This window comes from Dama dama, chromosome 30 (genome assembly GCF_033118175.1).
Source record: "Dama dama isolate Ldn47 chromosome 30, ASM3311817v1, whole genome shotgun sequence".
In the NCBI taxonomy this organism is placed as follows: domain Eukaryota; kingdom Metazoa; phylum Chordata; class Mammalia; order Artiodactyla; family Cervidae; genus Dama; species Dama dama.
In genome coordinates, this window is record NC_083710.1 from 27,773,154 (window position 1) to 27,800,225 (window position 27,072).

Consider the following 27,072-nt stretch of genomic DNA (forward strand, 5'->3'; position numbering starts at 1 on the left):
TCATGCTGATTTGGCGACTCAGCCTTCTTTATCATCTTTTGTTCTATCATTCATTTTCAGATGCTAATTTTTAATAACATAATTTATGATTTCAGGAAAAGGAGCATTATTTCTGTACAAAAATAGACTACCATAAATGAGGCAAACAGTCATTATGTGAATCAAACAATGAGAATTTATGGAGTCACATTAAGAAATTGGCTTTCCATCTATTTGTTGACAATGCAAAGACACTGGTGATACAGCCCCTGCCTTCAAGCAGTTCACAGAAAGGAAAGAGAAATGCACATGAAGACCTTACAGTGTGATAAGGTCTACCACAGGGACCTTGGTGGCATCATGGAAGGAACTAAATTTGGCTGGCAGTGTCTTGAAATGATTTAGAGGACAGAGTGAGTGGGCATGTATTGTGTCCATAAACATTCATAAATATCCCTGGGAGAAGAGACACAGAATGCATAAGTCTGAGTGTATAAAGGAGGTCACTAATTCAGAGGGATGGTCCAGGGAACTGGGGCAGGGCAAGGATGGGAAGGACTTTCCAGATCATGCTGTATGGTTTGAATCCTAAAACAAAGAGGAACCATTAGTGAGGCTGAAACAGAATGAGTCAAATGATGATGATTGCCTGAAGTAGAGCAGTGGATGCAGGAGAAGTTAATAGAAGGTTGGCTTTGGAAAAAAAAAAAAAAAATAGGAGGTAAGATCCGCAAGACACGTGATTTGTTATTATGAAGGCTTGATCATAGGTGGGATCCCAGGATGGTCTTGACGCTGCTCCCCAGTAAATAGCTCACTTCTGATGGTGCAGGCAAGATGACCAAGGAGTTATAACTGAGATCTCTGTTGGAATTGCTCAGGTTCTGTCTTCTGATATGGGTGCAAAAACGGTAGCAAAAATCTAACCCTTGGTCATCTGGGTCAAGTGATGGATCCAGACCAAATGAACTATCAGTCCTTCAAGAGGGAGACCCTTCTGTAACTGGTCTGTAGGGAAACAACCTCACAGAATAGGTCTAGCAGAAGGGCCATTCTTATTTGCTTCATCCTTTTGCAATTTATCCACCTGGAGATTTTTTTTTAACATACAAAAGGGTCCTTTTGGCCAAAGCTGTGATCTAGGCTCTCATCCATACTTGGTATGGCTACTGCCTGTACCACTTCTTACCAGTGTGATTTGGGACAAGTTAACCTATGCCTCAACATTCTTCTCTGTAAGATGACAGGAATAATCAAATTCCAGACAATGTGAGGATCACATTAATAAACACATTTAATGCCATAGAATGGAGTTTGATATAAGCACTCAGTTGTTTTTTATTTTTATTAAAATGAAACAGCATTAGATTATACAAAGAAAACACAGAAGTTCACGTGACTTTAGGATTCTCCTCCTTCCCCACAAGGATTTGTGGTTCTACCTTATTGCCTTGATTCATTAGCATTTCACAGATCAGGGATTGTAGCTTTTTAAAATTTGCTTTTAATTTTTGAAGGAGAAGGTTTGTCAATCATTTCTTGTTCTCACCATGTATAAAAGGTTAAGTCAATCTAGAGCTTGTTGATGCCTGGGCACTCTTGGAAAATGTTAGTTTATCTTCATTAGGAATCGTTTTCTCCTAAATATTACCCAGTCCCTTTTCCTATGTATAATTTGTCTCTTATGTCTATCTTCTGTCATTTGGCAGAAATGATTGCAATCCTATGCCTCATCCACTGTGTAAATAATATTGTCAGAAGTCAAAATGATTAGGAATAAGACCATTTCTTTCAATGATCTGGCTAGAATTTTTCATAGCACCATTCTTCTAAATAGTATATACCTCATTGGTCCCTCTTCTTATCAGCCAGAAAGAAGGCGAATGTTTCCATTTCACAAATGTTACAACTGCAGCGAATTCTCCAAATCATGAACTTTTCTAAATATTCTTTAGTTTTATGACAAAGAACTGTAGATATTTAAATCTGAGTTGTATAGTATTATCTACCACAGTAGAAAATCATATGACTTCCTATTGTCTTTCACTTCTTAATTATCTAACCAGTTTGTAGAAGGGGAAATGTTTTCACCTTATAAATTAAGCATTAAAACCAGCATCTATTTTTTGTTTAATTTTAGAGGACAAACGTTTTCACTTTGCCTCAACTTAATTATTATTCATTTTGAGTACTTGACTTTTATGAGTATGCATCAGACTCTAGAGAATATAGAGATGAACTTTTCCTATATTCAAGGAACTTAGGACCCACTATTACGATGCAATCCGTCTTCCTCTCCTAACACTTCTGCTAAGGTGTTCATGATCTGGCTTCAGCTTTCTCTTAGAGTTATCACTATTCCCAAAGCCTCTGCAACCCAGCTATATTAAGATGCTCACATTTCTGCAAATGATCCATCTTTTCTAACAAACATACTTTAGAATATGTCTGATTCTCCACCCGAAAATGCTTTTTGAGCTTCTGTCACATATAAAACACTCTGTTAGATGTTCAGTACCAAAAACACATTAGACAAAGCTCTTAACATGGAAATCTGACAAGGAACTCAAAGGTAAATATTCTCTTTACTAGGTCTGCATAAGAGCAAGTTCCTTACAAAGAATCTAAATAGAAATGGAGGCTTAAGGCAAAGTCAAACTATGGTAGGTTTATAATTTATAAGCAAATACATGAGAGAAAAAGGAAAGCAGGGATTTCTAGTCCTCAAAGAGCTATAGGTGTATACATGTCTCTTGATTTCTCTCTAACACGGAATTACCAGCTCTGGTCAGCAGGATCCTAGTGTCCACTCGTCTATAGTACAAGAGAACTTTTCAAAGGAAAGATAAGCACTGCCTATTTAATGTCTGTCTTCTTCATTGTGTTGTAAGCCTGCATGGCATGAGTTATATCTTGTTTGACTACCACCCTGAAGATATTGCCTGACACAGAGTATGTACTCAACACATATTTGAGAAGTGATTAATAGCCAAAGAATCAAAATAATTAGAATTTAAACCCATTTTCTAGATAAAGGATCCAGTATTCATAGAAAGGCATTTTGGTGAGAATGTGAGGGTAGTTTGGACAATGGCCAGAATAGAAGGTTTGAGCCAGAACAGTAAGCACCTAATTGGGTACCAGTGGAAAGTCAATCTCAAAAAGAAGTTAAGTCCCAGGTTCCAGAGGCTTCGTGTGACATGTTGGGAAATGGAATTTCATCGTGAGGACATTGTGTCATTCAAGAACATTAAGCCAGGTTGCCTGATTGGTCCTTTTAAAAGATGATCTGGAGGAAATAAATGATTGTAGGGACAAGATTCAAGGCAGGGACAAGAATTAGAAGGTTATTATAAACATTTCTGTAGGGAATAGATTTCCTACAGAAGTAGATTTCCTACAAAAGTTCCTTTTGTAGGAAACTTTTTCAACAGTGAGGATACCAATGTAGAGGAATAAGAACATATATAAGATTTTGGTTTCAGAGGCTGGGAGTTTGCTAGGACGGACTCTAGGATCAACCTCAAATGCTGCCTTAGGTGATTTACTGCCATCCACTGAGATGAAAAAGCATGAATTGTGAAGGTGTTTGAGGATGAAAAGATGATGAGTTTCAATTCTGACCTGTGAGTTTGAGACACCCATGAGATATTTAAGAGAAAATGTCAAGAGGCAAGAGAATATAAAATATGAATGTAAGTGCACCTTCTGGGCTGGAGTTGAGGAATTGGGAGTTTTAGCATATAAGTGACAACTGAAATCACAGAAAATATCCAGGGAGAGTAGAAAGAATAAGAAGAAAAGGGGTCTGAGAAGTGAATTCGATATTGAAGGTGCAACTGAAGAAGCAGAGCCTGCTAAGGAGATTGACAAGCATCATCACTCTGGCTGGAGGCAAACATACAAAGATGAAACATGAGTATAGACCTTGTGAATAATTTTTAGAAAATAAAGCCAAAGGAAACTTTAAAATTCAAGATAATCTTTTCATTCCTAATAGTAGGTGTGGAAAATATGTTTAATCACTGCAAAATTACCACTTTTCTGTACAGAGTCACAGAATAGCTTGGTTTGAAAGAAATTTTTAAATTGCTTCATAAAATAATGCCCTTCTTTAAAACCTGACTGAAATGTACATAAATGTGAATGGCAGAAGAAAAATTAAAGAGTAAAGTTTAAACAATGGAATCAAGAGAGAATTCCTAAAGTTTTGTATCTTGGTTTATTGCTAACAGGAAACAAGGTTTCTGGGTCAGAGAACAGATGAATTCTTTACTTACAAAATAGCCTTCACATTGGTCCCCCGTGCTCCAAGCTCACACAGGGCAACAGAAGAGAAGCCAGATGTGTCCTCCACAAACATGAGTTTGTATCACAGAACAGCAATGGGGAAATAATGCATCTCAGAGCTTATGGAGTACAGCTGGGCCTACTGCCCATATTCCCACCTGGAGATGGAAAGAGAAAGACCTTAACCTAAAGTGAACAAGTTCTCTCTGGGGAGGCAAAGGTCCCTCTGGATTATTACCCTTAGACTGTAAGCAGATGGTTCCAGGGGAGATATTTCTCAGTCTCTCAGGAGGTCTCTCTTTAATTTCCAAGTCTTCATTCAAACATCCTTTAACCCTGTGCTTAGTCGTTGAGTCGTGTCCAACTCTTTGCAACCCCACGGACTGTAGACCGTCAGGCTCCTCTGTCCATGGGGGATTCTCCAGACAAGAATACTGGAGTGGGTTGCCACGCCTTCCTACAGGGGAATCTTCCCAACTCAGGGATTGAACCTGGGTCTCCCGCATTGCAGGAGAATTCTTTACCTTCTGAGCCACCAGGGAAGCCCTTCTTTAACCCAAATACCAGCAATGTTTTTCTCAGGACGCCCCAACCAGGTATAAATGCGAACATATTCACATAGCATTGTTTCTCATCATTTATCCAGAGTGCTGGACCCTGAAACAGTCTTGGATAATTATACAGGGGCAGAAGCTAGCATCTCATTTGCAAAATGGAAACCATCCTCTTATGATTTTGCAAGGCCCAGCTGAGAGAATCTGCTAAGAAGGATTCTAAAGTACAGTAAGTCAACAGCAGAGCTGGAGTCAGTGACCATGTGACAATGGATTTTACATCCTACTGGCTCAAACAGGCTGTGATGCCTGGAACAAGGAATGGCATCTCCACTAGATTCAGTAACATCAAAGGATCCTTCAAGCTTGAACAACAAATAATCTCTATTCATTGCCAGTCTCGTTAGCACCAGATAGAATGTATCACTTTCTTTTCTCTTTTCCCACTGCAGTTTGTGTTCATCTCTCAGAGTGTTTTTATTATAATTATCTTTTCCTTTCATCCTCATTTTTCCATGCATGGATATTTGATGGGATAAAATGTCTCTTCAGCACCTACGACCTGCAGAGCATTGTGTTAAATGTGGTGAGAAATTCCAAGAAAACAGTTACATCTTTAAGAATGCTTATTGTTTAGTGTTTCGTACATTTTGAGGTATGGTCCTCAGCCATATAAGTTAAAAGAGAGAGAGATGATTAGCCATCAACAGAACGGTAGATATTCTCTACTAAAATATGTGTGTCTTTCCGTGTACCCCAATGTTCATTGCAGCACTGTTTATAATAGCCAGGACATGGAAGCAACCTAAAAGCCCATCAGCAGACGAATGGATAAGAAAGCTGTGGTACATATACACAATGGAATATTACTCAGCCATTAAAAAGAATACATTTGAATCAGTTCTAATGAGATGGATAAAACTGGAGCCCATTATACAGAGTGAAGTAAGCCAGAAAGATAAATACCAATATAGTATACTAACACATATATATGGAATTTAGAAAGATGGTAATGATAACCCTATATGCAAGACAGAAAAAGAGACACAGATGTACAGAACAGACTTTTGGACTCTGTGGGAGAAGGCGAGGGTGGGATGATCTGAGAGAACAGCACTGAAACATGTATACTATCAAGTGTGAAACAGATCACCAGTCCAGGTTGGATGCATGAGACAAGCGCTCAGGGCTGGTGCACTGGGATGACCCAGAGGGATGGGATGGGGAGGGAGGTGGGAGGGGGGTTCAGGATGGGAACACATGTAAACCCATAGCTGATTCATGTCAATGTATGGCAAAACCACTACAATATTGTAATTAGCCTCCAACTAGTAAAAATAATTGGGAAAAAATAAAATATGTGTGTCTTTCAAGAGAATGAGAGAAGGAAGGTGAATGTTATCTTAGACTTTGAAGGAAAAGGTGGCATAAAATATGGGGTGGCGGGAAGGAACTGGAAAGAATTAGGTGAGGTTTGATACTGCAAACTGTTACTCTAATACTCATTACAATGAATCAAGAATCTTAATTTTTTTTTTCTTATATCTTCAGTCCTTAGCTATTTTATGCTGAAGCCATGCATGGGAATCCTTAAGAAGAGTTATCAGGATTTAAAAATAGAAAATAATTTCCTTCTAGTTCAAACTTGATTGTTTTAAATTGTCACTCAAGCAGGCATCTGAGTGTTGAACAAAATCAAGAACTTCTGATGTATTTTCTCCCCAAGGGGATTTTAAAAAATACTATCTATTACTTTCAAGAGAATTAATTAACATTTGTAAAGGTCTTTGGTATAAAATGCAATATAAAAAGAATAGAAATATTCTGATGGTACTCATAGAGAAGTAATTTTTTTTTCCTACATGATCATTAGGGAAAAAATGCAGTTGTCTAGACATTTTTAGTGATGTATATGAAAAAGAGAATGTAACTTATTGTTCAGTTCTTATACAGGTGTAATAATAGATGTTCATAATGTAGCATTTCAATATGTGTTTGATCTTTTCTTGATAAGGATACAAATCTACTTTAAGATTACAAGGGATAAATTTCAATGTGCTCTTTCTATAGCCTGATATCAAAATAGTTCAAAGCTGACATTTTAATCATACTTTAAAAATAATTGCTGGTCAAAGTCTAATATAGTAAATATTTTTCTCAAATCAAATGTTTTATCTAATTAGGGAATGTTCAAACAAATATCACACTTTCTACACATGAAATATTAAAATCAGCAATCCATTGACTGCCTAATGATTTCCAACTCAGGTTTTATGTACATTTAGGGTATAACAGATACAAAATATTAATGATGATGTCCACATTAGTCATTACTACGTTCATAGCCACTACTCCCTCTCATTTATATGTCATTTGTGTCCAACATGGATACCTCTAGAATAGGCAAATGTGTCAAACATGGTAAGTGAAGTCATTGATTTTGTTCAAAGTATAGCAGTTTTCCTTTATAATGTAGTTTTCTTTTTTATTATGATATCTCTATTTTTCCCAATATAAAATCAGACTGTTGTTTTTTTCCTATATAACACTTTCCTTTTCCTTTTTTAATAGTTCTATTGCAAAGATCAAGGACAGATGTAATTCACAGATTAGCAAAGACTACAAATGACAAGGACAGACTAGGAAGGTCTCTTTGATTAAAGCTCATCCCTTATAAGTTCCTTTAGTAAATTTCTTATTTTTGTGTAGATTAGAAGTGCTGCCACCTTCATGGAATACATCAGCTTCCTGCCAATAAGTCGTGGTGCTGAAACTACCTGAAAAAAATCGTCCTGGCCTGGGCTTGACAGATTTGTATGTATGTGTTTGTTCCATATTTTATTTTCTCCTTGTTTCTCTCTTTTCTCCAGTACAGTGCTCTTAATCCACGTGAATCTTGGGACATGTGGCACCCCACGCTGGTGGCTGAAGCTTTGTTTGCTATTGCAAATATATTCAGTTCCCTGCGTCTGATCTCACTGTTCACTGCAAATTCTCACCTCGGGCCTCTGCAGATATCTCTGGGAAGAATGCTCCTGGACATCTTGAAGTTTCTGTTCATCTACTGCCTTGTGCTGCTAGCATTTGCCAATGGCCTAAATCAGTTGTACTTCTATTATGAAGAAACAAAAGGGTTAAGCTGCAAAGGCATACGATGTGAAAAGCAGAATAACGCCTTTTCAACGTAAGTCTCATGGACTTTTCTCTTGGAAATGTCGGTAGAATTTAAAGGGTATTACATTTTGAAATTGAACCATGACAAGTGGTTGCAAAGAAAAACTGTGCTCAGTGGGGAAAACAGATATATCTAGTACATCTAAGTTTTAGTAAAATGGTCTTTTCTTTTAAATAAACTCATATAAAAGATAGCTATGTATACTGTTTTAAAAGGTGGAACAGAGCGAAATTCCCTGGTGGTTCAGTGGTTAGGGCTCCATGCTTCCATAGCAGGGGCCATGGCTTCCATCCCTGGACAGGGAACTAAAGTATCACATGTCGTGTGGCACCGCCAAAAAAAACAAAAAAAAAACCCAACAGCAACAACAAAAACATTGCTGAGAGAAATTAGAGAAGACCTAAATAAATGAAGGGGCTTCCCTGATGCCTCAGTTGGTAAAGAATCCACCTGCAATGTAGGAGACCCGGGTTTTGATTCCTGGGTTGGGAAGATACCCTGGAGAAGGGATAGGCTACCCACTCTAGTATTTTTGGGCTTCCCTGGTGGCTCAGCTGGTAAAGAATCTGCCTGCAATGTGGGAGACCTGGGTTTGATCCCCGAGTTGGGAAGATCCCCTGGAGAAGGGAAAGGCTACCTACTCCAGTATTCTGGCCTGGAGAATTCCATGGACTGTATAGTCCATGAGGTCGCAAAGAGTTGGACACAAGTGAGTGTCCACTTCAAATAAATGGAGAAATATATTTTAAAAATATAAAATGTGGAGTAGAAAGGAACCTGCATCTAGTGACAGCTTACAAGCACATTAACAGATAGAATTTATGGAAAACCAATCATGGAAGAAAATCCAAATGCTTTTCAAGTTTGCTCAGGTGTTTTCCAGATACTAAAGTCCCTTCACATGTCTCTGTTATTCTCAGGTTCCCTAACCCAAAGTCTAAACATGGGGAAATAATTCAAACTAGAGACCTCGGGCTAACCTAGGCCATGATTCTGATGCGCATAAAACTCTCTGTGCCCTTACAGCTGATGAACATCTGGTCTTGTCTGGTGTCAAGCTCCTGTAATTCTCACAATCAGGCTTGCTGACAGCACACGTTCATGGCCACAGTGTTTCAGGCTCACATAGTCCTAATACTTGGCAGGGGGGCATCTCCCTTCTCCCGCCAAGAGTTTCAAACAAAGACACGAGAGATCACATGGATCCACTCACTCCAGTCAGGTTCAGAGCCAGAACGGCAAGGATCGAAGCTCGCCTGGTGACACCCAACCGCCCGCCCGACAACTCGGAACACTCCCCGGTCTGCCTGCCAAAGACAAGTGGCTGGATGGTGTCTGAGGGGAGGGTGGCAGATTCACATTTCATGGGAGTGGTGTCTTGATCAACGGAGGTGATGAGCTCAGAAAAACACAAGCCCAGCCAAATGTTCAGGAGGATGTCCATGCGTGTTGGTTGTTTTTGGCCTGACTCCTCTGTCTCCGTCTCTGACCACACCACCCAAAGGCACACCCCACACGCATCCCCGGTCCCTACACACACACACACACACACACACACACACACACACTCTCTCTCTCTCTCTCTCTCTCACTCTCTCTCTCTCTCTCTCTCTCACGTGCCTGTGTCTACTTTCTTCCCACTGTGATAAACAGTGAATTAGCAGATGAATTCCGAAGTTAGGTGATCTTCCTCTCCACAGTAACCACGTGAACACATGGTCATTTGCTAGATGCCTTGGAAAGTCAGATGGCCGTTCATTGGCCATTCTAGAATTTTATGTAATCTAAAAGAGTGCAGTAATTTCTCCAGTGGGAGGAAATCAGTAACATCCCATAAACTAAATTACTTCTGGTTGAAATAGTCTTTTTGGCTCAGTTCTGTATTTGTTTTATCTTTGAACCCAGTGTTTAAAACCCCACTTTAATCCATCAACATCTGATTATTTGCACATAAGTTTTCATTGCAGTCTTAGCTGCCTCAGACCCATTCAGAGATAGATCTGATACAAACCACGAATCATAAAGAAAACAAAAATTCATCCCAGCTCCACCTTGTCACTTCATTGCTTGCTCCAGCCTCTTTATTCTCCTGAGCTTAAGCAATTTCTCCAGTCCGACCAATTTGCCCAGCTTTGTCATCTTCCTCTTCTCACCAGTTCAGCAGCGATTCATTGAAACCCCTTGCAGCAACATCCTGGTGATGAATGGCTTTGGACTGTGTCTCAGTTTTAGTATCAGAACTTGTCTTTCTCCACTCACTTATGATCCTAGACTTGGCAATCTGCCCCTGGCAACAAGGATAAGGGATTCACAGTCATAGATCCCACCAGCCTCCCCACTTCTTAGACTCAAATTCTGCCTGTAACAAAGTTCCTGGATGTTGTCTGCCTGCTGATTGGCCTCCTGGACTTCTGATGGAAATAGAGACCCGTTTTCCATGCTCCATCTTTCACAGCTCCCTAGTTACTCTGTACTGTGTGCTCCAACACAGACTGCTTGCTCAGACCACCCTGTTGATATTGCAGCCATATCCTTCTGATTCCATGCTTTGTCTTCCAGAAAAAACTTCCACACAGCCCCTAGAACTGAGTTTCCTCCTCAGGTCTGCTTTAATTCAGGGAACATCTGTGGTTCCAAGACCCAACCCATTTTCAGACATCTTATTCATCTGCAGTTAACAAGGGTTCTACCTAACCCCATCCTAATTTATGATCCATGAGATTCTCAGAAATCTGCTTGCCCTGTTACTGGTTTTGTGGTAAATGCTAACATGTGTTGTGTGTGCTTGTGTTCAGTCGTTCAGTCGTGTCCAACTCTGTGACCCCATGGACTGTAACCCACCAGGCTCCTCTATCCATGGAATTTTCCAGGCAAGAATACTGGAGTGGGTTGCCATTTCCTTCTCCAGGGGATCTTCCCGACCCAAGGATCAAACTTGCGTCTCCTGCATGTCCTGCATCGACAGATGCTTTACCACTCTGCCACGTGGGAAGCCCCAAATGTTTACATATTGTGAGCTAATTTAAATATGTGTTTAGAAAGAATATGGCTAGAGAATCTGATGCAAAATATTTAATATAAATTTTATTCTAAAATCAAACATGTTAAATAACCTGGCTTATGTATTATTTTAGCATATACTGACCAATGATTTTCCTCTATTACCATAAAAAGCAACCAATAAGTGCATATCAGTCAAATATTATAGGTCCAAATCATTCGACACCAGTAAATCAAGTGTTCTACCTGAATTTTTCCCCAGATAGCAGATGGTAAATCTGCAAACAACAAATTATTTTTGTTCAAAATTACAAAGAGTAACTAGTATGATTTCTTTTTTTTTTTTTTTTTTTTGGCCATGCTTCATGGCATGTGTGATCATAGTTTCCCAACAGAGATTGAACCCAAGTCCCCTACATTGTAAGGTGGATTCTTAACCACTGGACCACCAGGGAAGTCCCACAATGATTGCTTTTCAATATTAATCTGCCTTACTAACTATCCTTCGACCCTGTTCAGTATCTCTGCAAAAACTCATCTGATAGATTTGGCCTTATATGTCTAAGAGACAACTTCTGTACTTAGTTCATACCGCTAGCCCAGACCTTTCTCCCTAAGATCTGTAAGTCCAACTGTCTTTTGAACAGCTCTTCATGCAAATGTCCTAAACACTGAAACCCAATCAAAGAAAACTCATGAGAGTCTCTCAAAACATTTCTCTTCCTCTTCCTCAACTCCTTTTCTTAGTCAGTACTACCACAACCCATCCAGATACTTAAATAAAAAACTAGATCCTTCCATCCCTGCACCCTCTCCACGTACAATCTGCAAATGTCTACTCCTGCTCTTTATCATCTCAGGCCCTCTTCCCTTGCTCACTCCCTCTGCCTAAATCCAAGTTCCCTGGCCCCTGGTCCCTACCTTCCTTGATATGTCTCTGTCCCCTTGCCTGCATGATCTTTCTAAACCAAAATCTTGACACTCCTGTATTTAAAATATCTCAATAGTTTCTTGTTCCTTATTGGATACAGTCAGATTTCTTAGCTTGACATACCGAGTCCTCAGTGATCTGCCCCTGGCTTCCTTTTTCAGCTTCATCTTTTCTCCATTCCCCAATAACACGTTACTCTTCAACATTTTCTAATGGGTTAAGCTGTCCCTAAAAAGATCATACTATTCTCTCATCTCAGAATGCTCTTGTTTTGCCCTCTCACTTGGTGAAGTTTTATTCTGGATTCCAAAACCCATCTCAGATGGACCTTTTCCGGGATGCCTTTCTGATCCCCTCCTGACCATGAGCTGAGCTCCCAGTGGGAACAGACTGTGATCTGCCTTCTGTGTCTCTCCACGCATTTGCCCACCGGCACGGGGGCCCTTCTTCTACTCCTTTAATGGTTCCAGGTTGTTTTCTCTCTGACGTGGGCAGAACTACATGTTGCTAAAAGACACCAAATGTTTAGTCACTGCAAGTATTCTGGATACAATTTTAAATCAATAGTCTCTGAGTAAGAGGCTCTCTTATGAATACAGAGGCATGGACTTCATGACATATTTTCTTGTTAAGAAAAAAGCCATTTATGTTGATTGGAGCTGCATTCCTGATAATTGGAACTGGCTAACTGAGGTCATACTTTGTTTTAATATACTGTATTTCTTATAAACTAGGAAATAAACAAGTCAGATGTCTTGTATTAATTTATATTTCCTCATTGGTTTCATCTCAAAGAAGAGAGGAAAATTCAGCTGTGGAATACATGACTTTTTTTTCCCCCACTTGTTCTCTTTCTCTTGTTATAAGTATTTAGCTGGGGAGCAAGCTTGTTTTAGGAATTGAGAAATATCCTCGAGAAGCAAGAGACAAAATATTACCTTTAAGATGGCAATGCTATAGAAGTTGCCAGATTTTAGTCTTTAACCAAGATGTCATGCTAACTGCTTTGATTAAGTGTGGCATTATCCTGGAAAGCTTTCTGTGCTTATCTTTCCATAGAAGTAGGAAAATATTGTCCCATAATGGCAGTCTGAAATGTGATGTAGCTAATGGCTCATCAGTTTATGGGCAATGTTGCTATCAATAATTATGAAAGCAGTTTTAGAAACAATGATTTTGAAATATTAACTTAGATTGAATTTTTTAATCCATGCAATACAAGAAGAATTAACTAATACCTGTATCCTGATACCAGGGTCTTGATTCATCTAAAAGTACATATATTTTGGTTAAGTGGAACTATTCTGCAAATCTTACTTATGACTCATTTGACTGAAAAAAATGAAAATAAAAATAAGAATGAAATTCAGAATTAACCATAAAATGTCATCTTATTTTGAATTTTCTTGTTTTCAAATTTTAATTAAATATGTAAATAAATGTTTTGCCAAAGAGTCTGCTAATATCCTAATGATGAATAGTTCTTATTTAGGTAGAAGAAAACCAGAATTGTTCAACCATTACAATTCATTTACTCTATATCCCTTTTTTATTGAATATTTAGAAAAATAACTGCAATGGGATTTATGTGGCAACATTTTATACAATTGTATCATTCATGTAACTTTTCTCTGTACTGCTATTGAGGTCAGGGAAAAACCAGTTGAATTATACTTGTATATTCACGGTGAGAATGTACACTATTTAGGAAGAAAGAACAAAATTATTTTGCATTGAAGCCAATGACACTGTCATTAATCTTAGAAACTGTCCTTAAAGCTACTGAAAATAAAGAACTCATGGCCTTGGGTCAATTCTGAAAGTTTTCAAAGAATAACTTCTAGTGGCCTTTGTCTGAGGCCAATGAATTATATTAAGCTTTCCCTGATATTGTTAGAATCTGACATCTGATTGTCCTTTAAGAGTATGGCAGAAACCAACACAATATTGTAAAGCAATTATCCTCCAGTTAAAAATAAATAAACAAAGAAATGGTACAAAAATGAATCACAAAATCTGTGAATAAACCTTAAGTGTCAACTGTATTAAATAATTATATATGCAGTTAAAAAATAGCATAGAATTATAGTAAATGATACTTTTTCAAAAATTTAAAAACAAATTATATATAGTGAACACTTCACAATGTACATCCCAGTTGACAAGACAAGGTGTGATTGAGGTTGATCACATTAAAACCTTTAAGATAATTTGCCCCACTGAGAATCAAACAGCCCTAGCAAAATAATTCAATAAGAAACCATTACATTTCCTATCCTATAATTAAAATTTTATTATACAATTAAAAATATGAAATGGTTTATGTAAAAAAAAAATTTCAGAAAAGAAATCCTGAACACCAGTTAAGGCATCCTTAGGGGGATTATCCTGGTTATCCAGATGAGAAATCCTTAGATTGCTTCAAGTAATAGGAGTTTGGTACAAGAATCCAGCACAGGATTATATCCATTAGATTCTCTGAGCAAGGGCTGACCTTAGCAAGAGCTGGACCTTGGAATTTTTTACTCTGAGAATTGATATTAACATGACTCAGCTACTCCACATTTCTCTCTTCAGGGTTCACTTATTACCTGGCTTATTTATTCTCTATTCTGTTTCATAGTGTGTGCTGTCTCAAAACTTTGGCTTTCTCATAATTCCAGGGATTCTGGTTCTACATCATAACTTCTGTCATTTCAGCAGCTTTTAACAGCTACCTCATTCTCTTGCTATTTCTAAGATAAAACTTTCACAGAGAGGAGATCTGGTAGTTTAAACTCATCTTTGCACCTCAACCCATACCACAGTCCACTGTCCTCACATGAATTTGCTGTCCTTGGAGCACTTGACCACTGAAATCCTGCCTCCTTAGTCATCATGCCAGGCATAAGATACCTTTTCCTTTTGTTTTCACAATGTAACTACAATCTTGTTTTAACCATTTCTCAAAGACTCTTAAGAGTTCTATTGTCTTTTATTATATTAAGGTGTTATAATAATCCTACTGAAACAATTCTCCATTTGAGTTTAGACACTCTACATCTTTTTGCATTTTTGGAGTAAATTTTAAAAAAATTTTTAAATGCTCCCTGAAATATTAAAACATAGAAAATTTCAGTATCTGAGCATTCAGAGACATCTTGTCATCTTACAGGATTTACTCTGTGCAACTTTAATTGTAAATGTGGAAATCCATGGTGATAACACTATTTTAGTCCTTTTATAATCAAAAAGGAAAAATCAGGTAAAAGTACTTATATTTTTCAAAGACTAAGCCTAAGGATCTATAATTTATTAACTGTCATTCAGTGCCTTAGGGCAGAGGTTTGCAAACTTGCTATGAAAAGGACAGGTAGTACATATTTTAGGCTTTGTGGGCCATCTATTCTCTGTTGCAATTAGTCACCTCTGCCATCGTAACAGAAAAGAAACTGTAGATAGTGGATAAATGAGTTGGTATAGGTGTGCTTCAATAAAACTTTATTTATGCACATTGAAATGTGAATTCTTTTAAAATTTTCACATGTCATGAAATATCACTCTTCTTTTGATTTTTTTTCTGACCATTTGAAAAAGTAAAAATGATTCTTAACTCAAGGCCATACAGAAACAGGCTACAGGTCTGATTTGTCATCGCTAGTCCAGGAAACTAAATAGCTTTCAAAGCTCTAGGGAAAATTAGGTACACATTTGCACAGTATAAGGAAACAATATTCTTGCATTCTTTTCTTTAAGTTTATTTTAAATTAATCAAATATAACCTAATAGTAATCATATTCTATCATCCAATCTTACTGTATAATAGTTCTATTAATATAGTTATTAGTGTCGTTTTATCTTTATTCCAGGTTATTTGAGACACTCCAGTCCCTGTTTTGGTCAATATTTGGGCTCATCAACTTATATGTGACCAATGTCAAAGCGCAGCACGAATTCACAGAGTTTGTTGGCGCCACCATGTTTGGGACATACAACGTCATCTCTCTGGTTGTCCTGCTTAACATGCTAATAGCGATGATGAATAACTCTTACCAACTTATTGCTGTAAGTTGAATCACTCCCCTCCTAGAATGTGTTGTTAGCTATACTCCACCCTAATATAATTGGTAATACAATCTGTAACTGCTATGAATGAAACAAATCAGAATTATTAATGGTCAATGTGATGTTTATAAGCACTATTACCATACTTGGCTATATACTAATTTAAGTTTTCATATTACATGTGATTATACTACACCTAACCTGCAAGGCAATCATTGGCTACGGCAAGCAGTAGGAGAGGTATGGACTATGAACGGGCAACTCATCTCTTTATAATGCCCTTTGGGTTTTGCATTGTCTCTGACCATCTAATCTACAATCTTCATAAAAGCAAACTCATACCAGCTTTGTAAGGTACAAGTGCTAGCCCAGAGAGGAGTCTGAGTGAAAAAGCACAGGATTTTGTTTCTTATAGCCCAGAAAAAAGTCATTGAGGAGTAACACTGAATGCTGCAGCAGAATATACAATACCATATGTGTTTATTTGAAACTCTAGAATGCAAACAGCTTAGCTTATTTATTCATTCATTCAATAAAATCTTATTAAGCTCTTACTCTGTTGCCAGTTATGGTCCTAGGAACTAGAAATATTGCAATGAATAAGAATGACAAAGTCCTTTATCCCTTTGAACTTTCATACTAGTGATCTGTGTCTGTGGCCATTAGAAACAGTGATAGAACAAATCTGTATTGGAATATATATCTTAAGACTTTTGTATGTATACTTTAGGCAAATAACATCTTATAAGAATAATTATAGGTTGCCCGTTTGCTCCATAAATAACCACAATAATATTGCATCTTTGAATCTATTGCTAATTCTCTGGGATGTCATTATTGTTATTTTGAGAAACAGCACTCCTAATTTTAACTAAACTCTCTTTATGGAAGCAAGACACCTGTCACAGATGAAAAACTGCCTAAGACATTAAGAATAAATGACTTTTATTTACGGATTCCCAGACTGAAGTATTTCCACTGAATATACTTAGGCCCAGGGCTTCCCAGGTGGTGCAGTAGTAAAGAATCCGCCTGCCATTGGAGGAGATGGAGGAGAAGTGGGTTTGAACCCTGGGTTGGGAAGACCCCCTGGAGAAGGATATGGCAACTCCAGTATTCTTGCCTAGGAAATCCAATGGACAGAGGAGCCTGGAGGGCTGTAGTCCATGAGGTCAAGGATGGTCAGACACAGCTTAGTGACTAAACAAAAACAACGGGAAGATGAGTAGCAGAGGTGACTTTAGTCATCACTAGCCTGGAAATTTCCACCTTCAGTTTTTCTAATCACTAGCTGGTTTGATATTGTTATAGACCGTTTCAGAATCCCAAGCCTTGAACTAAGAGTCTGCTTTGTGACCGCAGTAACAGAACATAATGAGGTCAGGATGATCCTTAACTCGTGACTCCCTAGGAATGAGAAGGAGCAGAAGCTACTTACAGGCCAACATTTCACCTATGTGACTGCCTTTTTATGACCTGAAGCCAATTTTACTCAGTTCCATTCTCCATGACTATAGCAAACAGTATCTACTTCCCTTCATTAATGTAGAATCTATAAGCTTGTTTGGAAAGATAGGGAAGGAGATAGGAATGGGAGAGAAGAGACAAAGGGAGGGAAGCTACAGCTTCTGTGGATCTATTTATCCATTCATCCAATCAGACGTCTGCTAAGCAACAATGAAGACCATGCATTTTCTAGACATGGTGAAGCCCATTGAAAGCACGATCTGTCCAGTGTCTAGACTAAAATCCACATTATTCAAAGTAGAAATGTATGCAAATAATGTAGGCACTCATCAGCACACAGCAATTTAGGAATATTAGAATGAAGTATAGTCTAATTTTTCCTACTCTAAAACTCGAGGGTTTTGCAAATAATATTGGGTTGGCCAAAAAGTTCATTCAGATTCTTCCACAGCATCATGTGAGAAAACCCTAGCAAGCTTTTTGGCCAACCCAATATTAATGGGTTAAGATGATCTATTTTGAATTTGTATGTATGCCCAGTTTCTGCCACCTCCTACTTTCCAGATTTTCTGCTTAAATAAGATTTGTGGCTAATTTAAGAGGAGACTGACTGCCCCATATCTAATTGCCACAAATGTTCCTAAGTTTTTCCAGGCAATTAACAAAGTGGAATCATTAATAAACAATCAGGGGGAATGCCTCAGGCTTGTGGGTGGTCACTAGACATACTCTTATCTAGTACTGTTTAGTCAAGGTTATGTCAAGGTTCAGTACTGTGTAAAGGCCTGTTGTACATTTGAGGAACTGCTGAGTTTATGCTTGTTGCCTAAAGGTGGACAAGATTTATTCAAATGGAAACATATCAAGTAAGACTTTTCCTGGAAACAACAGAAGTATGAGCCGTGGGCATCTACCTAGGCAAGGTGTCAAGGCCTTGGGAAGACATAAAACCCTGCTTGAGGCTAGAATCTAATGAAACTGAGCTAATGTAAGCCTACAAGCATGAGAAATGAAGATTCATCTTCAGGTCATTCATCTCCAGGTTCTTTAACATGGAATTATTTTAGCTGTCTGTTTCCTGGAAGAGGGAAGGATGAAAAGTGACAAGAGAGTTGTGACTCCTTTTTAGGCTAAGCCATTGTCTAAAGTGTTTAGATGACTATCTCTGGGAGTCAGCCTTGTTTTTTTAGGTAATTTAATTAACATTCCAAGAGCCACTCCAAAGTCAGGCTACAGGCTCTCTGTGAGGTTTATCTCACCTTATTAAGAAACCTGTCAGCACTTGTCATTTTCTCCTGTTCAGGACCATGCGGATATAGAATGGAAATTTGCTAGAACAAAGCTTTGGATGAGTTATTTTGAAGAAGGAGGTACCCTTCCTACCCCCTTCAATGTCATCCCGAGCCCCAAGTCTCTCTGGTACCTGATCAAATGGATTTGGACACACCTGTGCAAGAAAAAGATGAGAAGAAAGCCAGAAAGTTTTGGAACGATAGGGGTAAGACCACAGGCTGTTGGCATTACTGTTTTGTGTGTGTGTGTGCACTTGAGTATGTTTGCATTCTTTACTGAATATGTTTGCATTTTAGCCCTTTTTGTTCTCATTGGTTGCATTCAGTGAACATCTATTGCACAGTTGTTGTGTCTAAGGGGCTTCCCTGGTGGCTCAGCAGTAAAGAATCTGCCTGCAATACAGGGGACATGGGGACACAAATTCAATCCCTGGGTCAGGGAAGATCCCCTGAAATGACAACCCACTCCAGTATTCTTGCCTGGGAAATCCCATGGACAGAGGAGCCTCGCAGGCTATAGTCCATGGGGTCGCAAAGAGTTGGACATGACTGAGTGACTAAAAATAACAACATTATGTCTCAGATTAACTATGCCTGATTAAATATGGTTCACTATGGTTTAACAAACCCATTTCCTCCACTGAGAGTGGCCACTGTTATTTTAATATGAACCACCTTGTACATAGGCTTCTCCTAGACCCAACAGTCAAGGTTTGGGAAACTAGCCCATTAATTTCTAGTTCTATTCAGAATTATAACCTCGGGTTACTTTCAGCATGACTGATTCATTGTTGTTTCTCTGGATTATAAGGGAATTGTCTGTTTTAATCACCTCATATTCTCACTGCCTAACAGACACCCCTGCACAGACACAGAATGCTTGACAAAAAGTTCTCATTTCAGTGACTGAACAACTATTATAACTTAAAAATGCTGTGCCATATTCAAGCACAGTGATTTCAGAATCTATTCAATTGCTCAACATTTTGCTTCTACCCCCAGTTATAGTCAATACCAGGAAGTTGTGTTTGTAAAAATTATTAGGACTATGTAGAACCGTGCCCCTGTTATACTGGAAGATTGTACTTCCCTAAGGACGTTTCTTTCATTTTGGAAAGCAAGAGCTCAAACAACTCCAACAGAAAAGGTGTGGATTTAAACCTTTCCAACCAAACCACTGACATAAGTCATTCTTCATTTCTTTCTCACTCAGTTTTCCTCATTTTTAAAGTTCTCATAGTGATGTTTTAGAAATTGATACCGTAGCATTCAGTAGTCACTTGGGCCTTCTCAGAGAAATTGCCTTGGCAGTATTCTAATATGCCCTTCTGTTAGAATTATCAAGTGATGTCAGTTATTTAATTAAAGAATTAACTCATTTTTAATTTTATTTAACTCAGTTTGTGACTGCTAGTTATGCCCTTCCTTGGTGATCCTTCTTACTAATGAACTTCATTGCCCACCAGGCATTGTTCTCAGCATAGAACGGGGCTTTCTCTCCTGAAAGTGGCATCGATTGTCCTGTCATCTCAGTAACAGTTCTAATTCTAAAGAGAAGTTGACAGGCAGGGAAGTAAAGCAAGTAGATAGTTAGGAGAGGCAGTTATAGTCTTTCCTGGAAACCGTCACTCCATGAACTTGCAATTTGGGCATCTCTCTGATCTTGGAAATGGAAGTCAGATTATGATGAAGGCTTATCTTGCAGTCCTCATACTAATTTATAGATTTTATCACTGATTTTAGAGAGAGCAAAATTATTTTATTCCGTGTTTAATTGTTCTCTTAAAAATAAGTTCAATTTATTGAAAAATATGGTTGTAAAATAAATATAATGATTTGGATTTAACAAGCAAGTACTGTACATTTTCCATATACCAGGAGATGAGTTAGGAATTAGAGGTGGGCAGAGGTATACGAAGCTATGGTTTCCATTCTTAAGGGCATCAATTTTAATGTGAGAGACACAATATGTGAATATCTTACTATAACATGTGTTACATGATGTATTTAACATGACCATGTAGTTATAGCCAAGATGCCATGAGAACAGCATGGAAAGTAATTCATGTTTTCTCTGAGAAAAACAGAAAAAGATTTCAGAGATGCCGAACTCTGGCTTCCTCCCTTCCATGTCAAAATATACTTGTCCTTTTTCTCATGTTATTCTTAAAATTGGTAAGAAATTGATTTAATCAACCCCTGAAAATATATTAATTATTCAGTTCAGTTCAGTTCAGTCGCTCAGTTGTGTCTGACTCTTTGCGACCCCATGAATCGCAGCACACCAGGCCTCCCTGTCCATCACCAACTCCCAGAGTTTATCCAAACTCATGTCCATTGAGTTGGTGATGACATCCAGCCAGCTCATCCTCTGTCGTCCCCTTCTCCTCCTGCCCCCCATCCCTCCCAACATCAGGGTCTTTTCCAATGAGTCAACTCTTCACATGGGGTGGCCAAATTATTGGAGTTTCAGCTTCAGCATCAGTCCTTCCAATGAACACCCAGGACTGATCTCCTTTAGGATGGACTGGTTGAATCTCCTTGCAGTCCAAGGGACTCTCAAGAGTCTTCTCCAACACCACACTTCAAAAGCATCAATTTTTCAGCACTCACCTTTCTTCACAGTCCAACTCTCACACCCATACATGACTACTGGAAAAACCATAGCCTTGACTAGATGGACCTTTGTTGGCAAAGTAATGTCTCTGCTTTTTAATATGCTATATTAATTATTAGTACTCTCTTATTATGCTTTCTCTCATAGGAGTATTTCAACTGAAGACTTTCTGGGACCCAAAATAAAAGCCATACACAAATGAAATTTGTCTTTAATATTTTAACTTTAGACTATAGCAGAAGGAATCTTGGGTTTTAAGATGCCATGGAACTTGCAACAAAACACAGGGCCCTGCTCTAATATTTTAAGAGATCCATCTGTGCAGCCACCAAAATAATGGAGGACCACTCTAAGAATCTGACTTCCAGCTCTCTCTCCCGTCCCCCAGAATCCTCCCACTGTTGACATATTTTTAGGACTACATCACCATCATTTCTTAGATGCAAAGAGGAGCTTAACATTGACTTGGGCTTTCCTATGAAAGCAGTGATTCAAAAGGTAAATGGCATAAGTTAAAGAACGTTCTCTATACATTCCTGGTCAGAAAAGCTCATTTCTATTTCTGTCTCTATCTCTAAATTTGAATATTTTGATCCAAGCTGATGCACAGCCAGGTAATTCACAATTAATTGTGACTTCGAATCATTCCTTTTTCCCTAGCCACGTAAAGTTTCCTAACTTTTGGTAATGGATATCCTGTGCTTTGGGAATTTATGACAAGACTACATCCATATTGTGAGTTGTCTCTCTTTTCTCCATTCTCATCCTGTTCTCAATCTTGCCTCTTCTCTTGTAAGCTGAGGCTTTGGACAAGCACCAACCTAATCAAACTCAATGCTATACATTTACTCTTCATCTAGACTGCACTTCCAGAATAAGAAGGACATATCTTGGTTTTCATACTGTTAGTTGAGTTTTATACATTTAGGTATTAAAGGAAAGTGAAGTCGCTCAGTCGTGTCCAACTCTTTGAGACCCCGTGTACTGTAGCCCACCAGGCTCCTCTGTCCATGGGATTCTCCAGGCAAGAATACTGGAGTGGGTTACCATTTCCTTCTCCAGGGGACCTTCCCAACCCAGGGATCGGACCCAGGTCTCCCACACTGCAGGCAGATGCTTTATCCTCTGAGCCACCAGGGAAGCCCCAATGATGGAAATAAATCATATGTATTATTTGTAAAGAAAAGCATAAGATAAATAAAAAGGAAATTAATAAAGTTATGATATTAATAGAAGAGTTAATGGTAAAGAGTCCACCTGCAGTGCAGGAGACTTGGGTTCCATCCCTGGGTCAGGAAGATCCCCTGGAGAAGGAAATGGCAACCCACTCCAGTATTCTTGCCTAGAAAATCCCATGGACAGAGGAGCCTGGCAGGCTACAGTCCATGGGGTCACAGAGTCAGAAGCGACTGAGCACAGCACAGAGCTAAATAAGAAAGTAATTGCAAAAGGAAATGCTGTGAATTCATTTCAGTTTTGTTAATCCACCTGATAGTCCATTGTGTAGACAGATGAAGATGAGGAGATAGACACGTCCATTAACTAAAAGGTGACTTTGAAGTACTGTTGGCAGTCACTTTGTATAACAAAGGCACAGCTTAGAAGAAATGTCAAATGCTTGACATTTCAGAGGGACCTTAGAAATCAATTAGCTCAACTGTTTCCTTTAAGAAAAAAGAGTTCTTTTACCTTGGGCAGTGTTTTAGGTGAGAGAGCTGGGATAAAAATTGGGTGTTAGTATCTCTGTCCCATAAGCTTTCCATCACCCTCTCTTGCTTTCCTGGGAACTATGATGACCTTGCACAACACCTTCCATGCATGTCCATCTTTTGATTTCTCTCAACAGCTTTTGCCAATCCCACCACTTTTTGTGGTGTCTTTTTGTTTGTTTGTCTTTTAGATTCCCCCCTCCCAAAGCCCTTGGTTAACAGGCTGCACCATCTTTCGCTCTTACTTCAACTTGCTTCACATTTTTGAAGCAGAATTTTGAAGCTGATAAGGTGGTAGAGTTTATACATTCTCAGAGGCATTTTCTCTAAACCGTCCCACTTGTGAGTTGCATACTTTTGTAACCGGCAGCCATCTGAATGTCACCCTGTTGCTCCCTCCCTTCAGGCATGAAGCCCCTGCATGCTGTGAGGGTTACTGATTGGCCACGGTCTGGGAGTCCATCATTGGTGATCTTATCTTGCGATTTATGGCCTCTGGGTAATGCTGATATTACAACTAGCCCTGAAAACACATTAACTTTTTTTTATCTTTGGACTTCCTTTTATGGGTGACTGGGAGTTCCAGGTAAATTAGCCTTTCATTTGGAATGCTTTATGGGAGAAAGCAGAAATGAAGCAGAAATGTTTCATTGAGCAACACTTGAATTGTGGGAAGCAAGCCCAGGAAGGAGAAATACCTTGTTTCTGGGAAATCATGAAAGTCCCACCAAGGAGGCAGCCTACTGAAAGTATAATCGTAAACTAAACAACATTTTATAGCTTCTGGCTTTATAGTATAGGTTTTTCTCTTACTAGTCAAATTTTAACACATTTTATCAGCAAATACCCCTCTCGGTGTTAAAACACTGGTTCTCAGCCTTTAGTGTGTCCTAGAATCATCAGAAATTTCCATTTTAACAAGCACTTCCAGCTTGTAACTTTAATTAGAAATTCCTGTTTAAAAAAGCACTGGCATCTAGCTCAGTTTTTTAAACTAAAAGCCATTGTTTGTATTGGTTGTCCAAGAGGTCTAGATCACTTAATTCAAGCAAAAAGATATTAGAGCAATAAGACTTCTCCAGGGTTTAATTAATATGAAACATTTTTCATGCTATAGACCAGGTTTCCAAATGGAATGCTTAAGTTAATGGGCAATGTATTGAACCAAAAAAATACTAGGTCTTTTAACCAAATCATTAAAAAATGATCTTAACCTCTTTAGTTCTGTGTTTTCCACTTTCTCATTTTCTCTGGAGCAGGTAGTGAGGAGAACGTGAAACACCATCTCTGTTAGGGTCACTTAGCATCACTCAGCTCTGGGACTGCAGATGGTTTACTCATGCCTGACCAGTTGCCACAGAAATATATGCAGTTAAGTCACTGCATGGGAATCCGGAGAAGTGACTACATTAATACAACTATAATTACTAAAGGAAAAAGGCTAATAGCACTTGCCTTTCAGAACTCATATTTTTTTCTAATAAGAATCATTAATATATATTTTCCCTTAATCTTCATGACTTGCTGTATGCCTGCCAACAAAGCTTACAGATATGACCGTGTTCACCCATGGGTACCTGTCAATTCCTAATTTACTGTGGTAAGATTTGCCGACAGGACATTTTAATTAAATGTTCTTTCCCAAGTGGGAATCTAGAGGACTGAATTTCTTCTCAGTATTTCAAGAGTGAGATCCTGAATACTTGCTGTGACAAGGCAACCTTCAGCACTTTTTATCATTTGTTTTTATATGCTTAGAAAGTGTGTTTATGGAGAACAATATATAGACCCATCAGTAAATGAACCACGCTGCTGTCTCTACAGAGAGATCATAGCCTGCAGTGATCCCTTGCTTTTTCACTTGTAGTTGTTGTTGTTTTTTTTTAAATAAGAGTACAGACAGTTGCCCCTCTTTGGGGATTCACTGAGCAAAACAGAGAATAAAAGTCATAATTCATGGGCTTAAAATCAGTGATAGAGCCAAACCGGAGTGGGAACGAGAGAAAACAGCGCTGACAATGGACTGTAGGGAACCGAGCTTGGTGAAGCGAGCCTGACATTCCACTGCGTGGACCCAGAGAGGAGGAGAGATAAAGAGTGAGAAAATGTCACCACGAATTCCCTCGAGCCCTTTCTTTCAGAGCTGCAAAATTCTGCTTGCTGTAAAGCAACCTGACACTTGTGTTGAAATCAGAGTTCTCTCTGGGCAGCAAACGTGTTTTCTCACTAGCTGGTCCTTTGCTTTATCGTTATCTCTGTGATCCAAATACTGCCATTGCCTTGTCCTAACAAATCAGGAGGAACTTGCAAAGGAAGAGGTCTGCCAAGGTGGCAGCTGGCGTGTCCTGGGCACTTGCATAGAAAGCCATCCTGCCAAGGAACATTCTCTACACCTTGCCAGACTTTGGGTAGAATTCACCAAGAAAACTCCCATCTTAAAGTGCACATCTCCCTCCAAAATATTTTCCCTAGACATCCAGTAAAGGAAGGAAGGTTCCTGATCGATCATATGGTCCACTTTTCTTATCTTCAATGTAACAGCAAATCAACTTATTTTAGAAAAAGCTGCCAAATGCAACTCCACAGATTTTTCATTGTTGTTTTAGTTGTGTCCGACTCTTTTGCGACCCTACGGACTGTAGCCCACCAAGCTCTTCTGTCCGTGAGATTTCCCAGGCAAGAATACTGGAGCAGGTTCCCATTTCCTTCTCCAGGGGATCTTCCCGACCCAGGGATGGAAGCCATGTCTCCCCAGCCTCCTGCATTGCAGGCAGATTCTTTACCACTGAAATTTCTCAGTAACATGGTAAACATGAACTCATTCACAGAAAATTTCTTTATTCCTAACATGTCTACCATGCTGTCATTCTACCTAGTTCATTAGTTTTCTTTTATAAAAAATAGAGAACCATTAGTCATTGCAAATCACTTTATCAAAGTTTAACATGACTAACTTGAAAGAAATTCAGTGCCTCTTACACACTTAGGTACTTTTTAAATGAAATGTCCTTTGTTATACTGCTTTTATAAACGCAAATTGGTCCCTTCTATTCTTCGTCACTTCCAGTGATAATAGAGTCAATCCTTTTGAAGTTCAGCTGAACTTTACCCAACAAAGAGGTTGCAACAATGGTATTATTGGTGGCACTCTATTTTATAAACATTTAATGGTGTCACCAGTTTCCAAAAATTATCGTTACATTTGTGGCAAGGAATGCCTACATTATGGTTGAAGTCTTTGTGTCTTTGAAACTAAGATATTTGGAACTCCTAACCCCATAATAGTAGTGGTCAATAAGTATTGGTGAATTCATTGCATTCATTTTGTTTTCAGTGTTCAGAAGATGGTTAACTGCATCCATTCCTATCTTCCTAGGTTACTGAAGTTCAATTGGCTGATATAATCTCACAAGACTAAAGAATGTTTTATAGTATGACCATCTAGGTGTGGAAACAGATTGGTTGGCAAAAACAATTAACTGTAAACTTGGGCTATGATATTGAATAACTCCTGATAGTTATCACAGTAAAATTTTTTATGTTTTTTCTTTCTGTTCTTTCTTTTTTTATGTTCTTTCAGACTATTTTGCTTAAAATTCAAAAAATATTTTTTTCCAGAAAAATAAAGCTGGTGTTTAAATGATAATTCCAGCTTTATTTTTCTGGAAAAAATATGTGTATTTGTATTAACATTTCAAATTTCATATTTGTATTTGTATTAAAATTTCAAATTTCATATATGAGTAAGTTCCTACAAAAGGGAAGACAGTTTGTGCTCTTTTTAATACTGAATAAAGTGAAAAGTGAAAGTTACCCCGTGGTGTTTGACTCTTTGCGACCCCATGGACTGTTGCCTACCAGGCTCCTCTATCCATGAAATCCTCCAGGCCAGAATACTGCAGTGGGTAGCCTTTCCCTTCTCCAGGGGATCTTCCCAACCCAGGGATCGAACCCAGGTCTCTCGCATTGCGGGCAGATTCTTTACCATCTGAGCCACCAGGGAAGCCCATGCAT

At 38.6% G+C, this 27,072-nt stretch overlaps 1 protein-coding gene across 4 annotated transcripts in view; it reads left to right on the forward strand.

The window, feature by feature from the left end:
- Window positions 1-27,072, forward strand: part of TRPC4 (transient receptor potential cation channel subfamily C member 4) — a 200,951-nt gene that overhangs the window by 169,001 nt on the left and 4,878 nt on the right. For all 4 annotated transcript variants that reach the window (XM_061133195.1, XM_061133196.1, XM_061133197.1 and 1 more), the window contains 3 exons: window positions 7,694-8,007; window positions 15,778-15,973; window positions 18,744-18,938. In XM_061133195.1, the coding sequence (XP_060989178.1) occupies window positions 7,694-8,007; window positions 15,778-15,973; window positions 18,744-18,938 (705 nt within the window). The remainder of the gene's footprint in view (window positions 1-7,693; window positions 8,008-15,777; window positions 15,974-18,743; window positions 18,939-27,072) is intronic.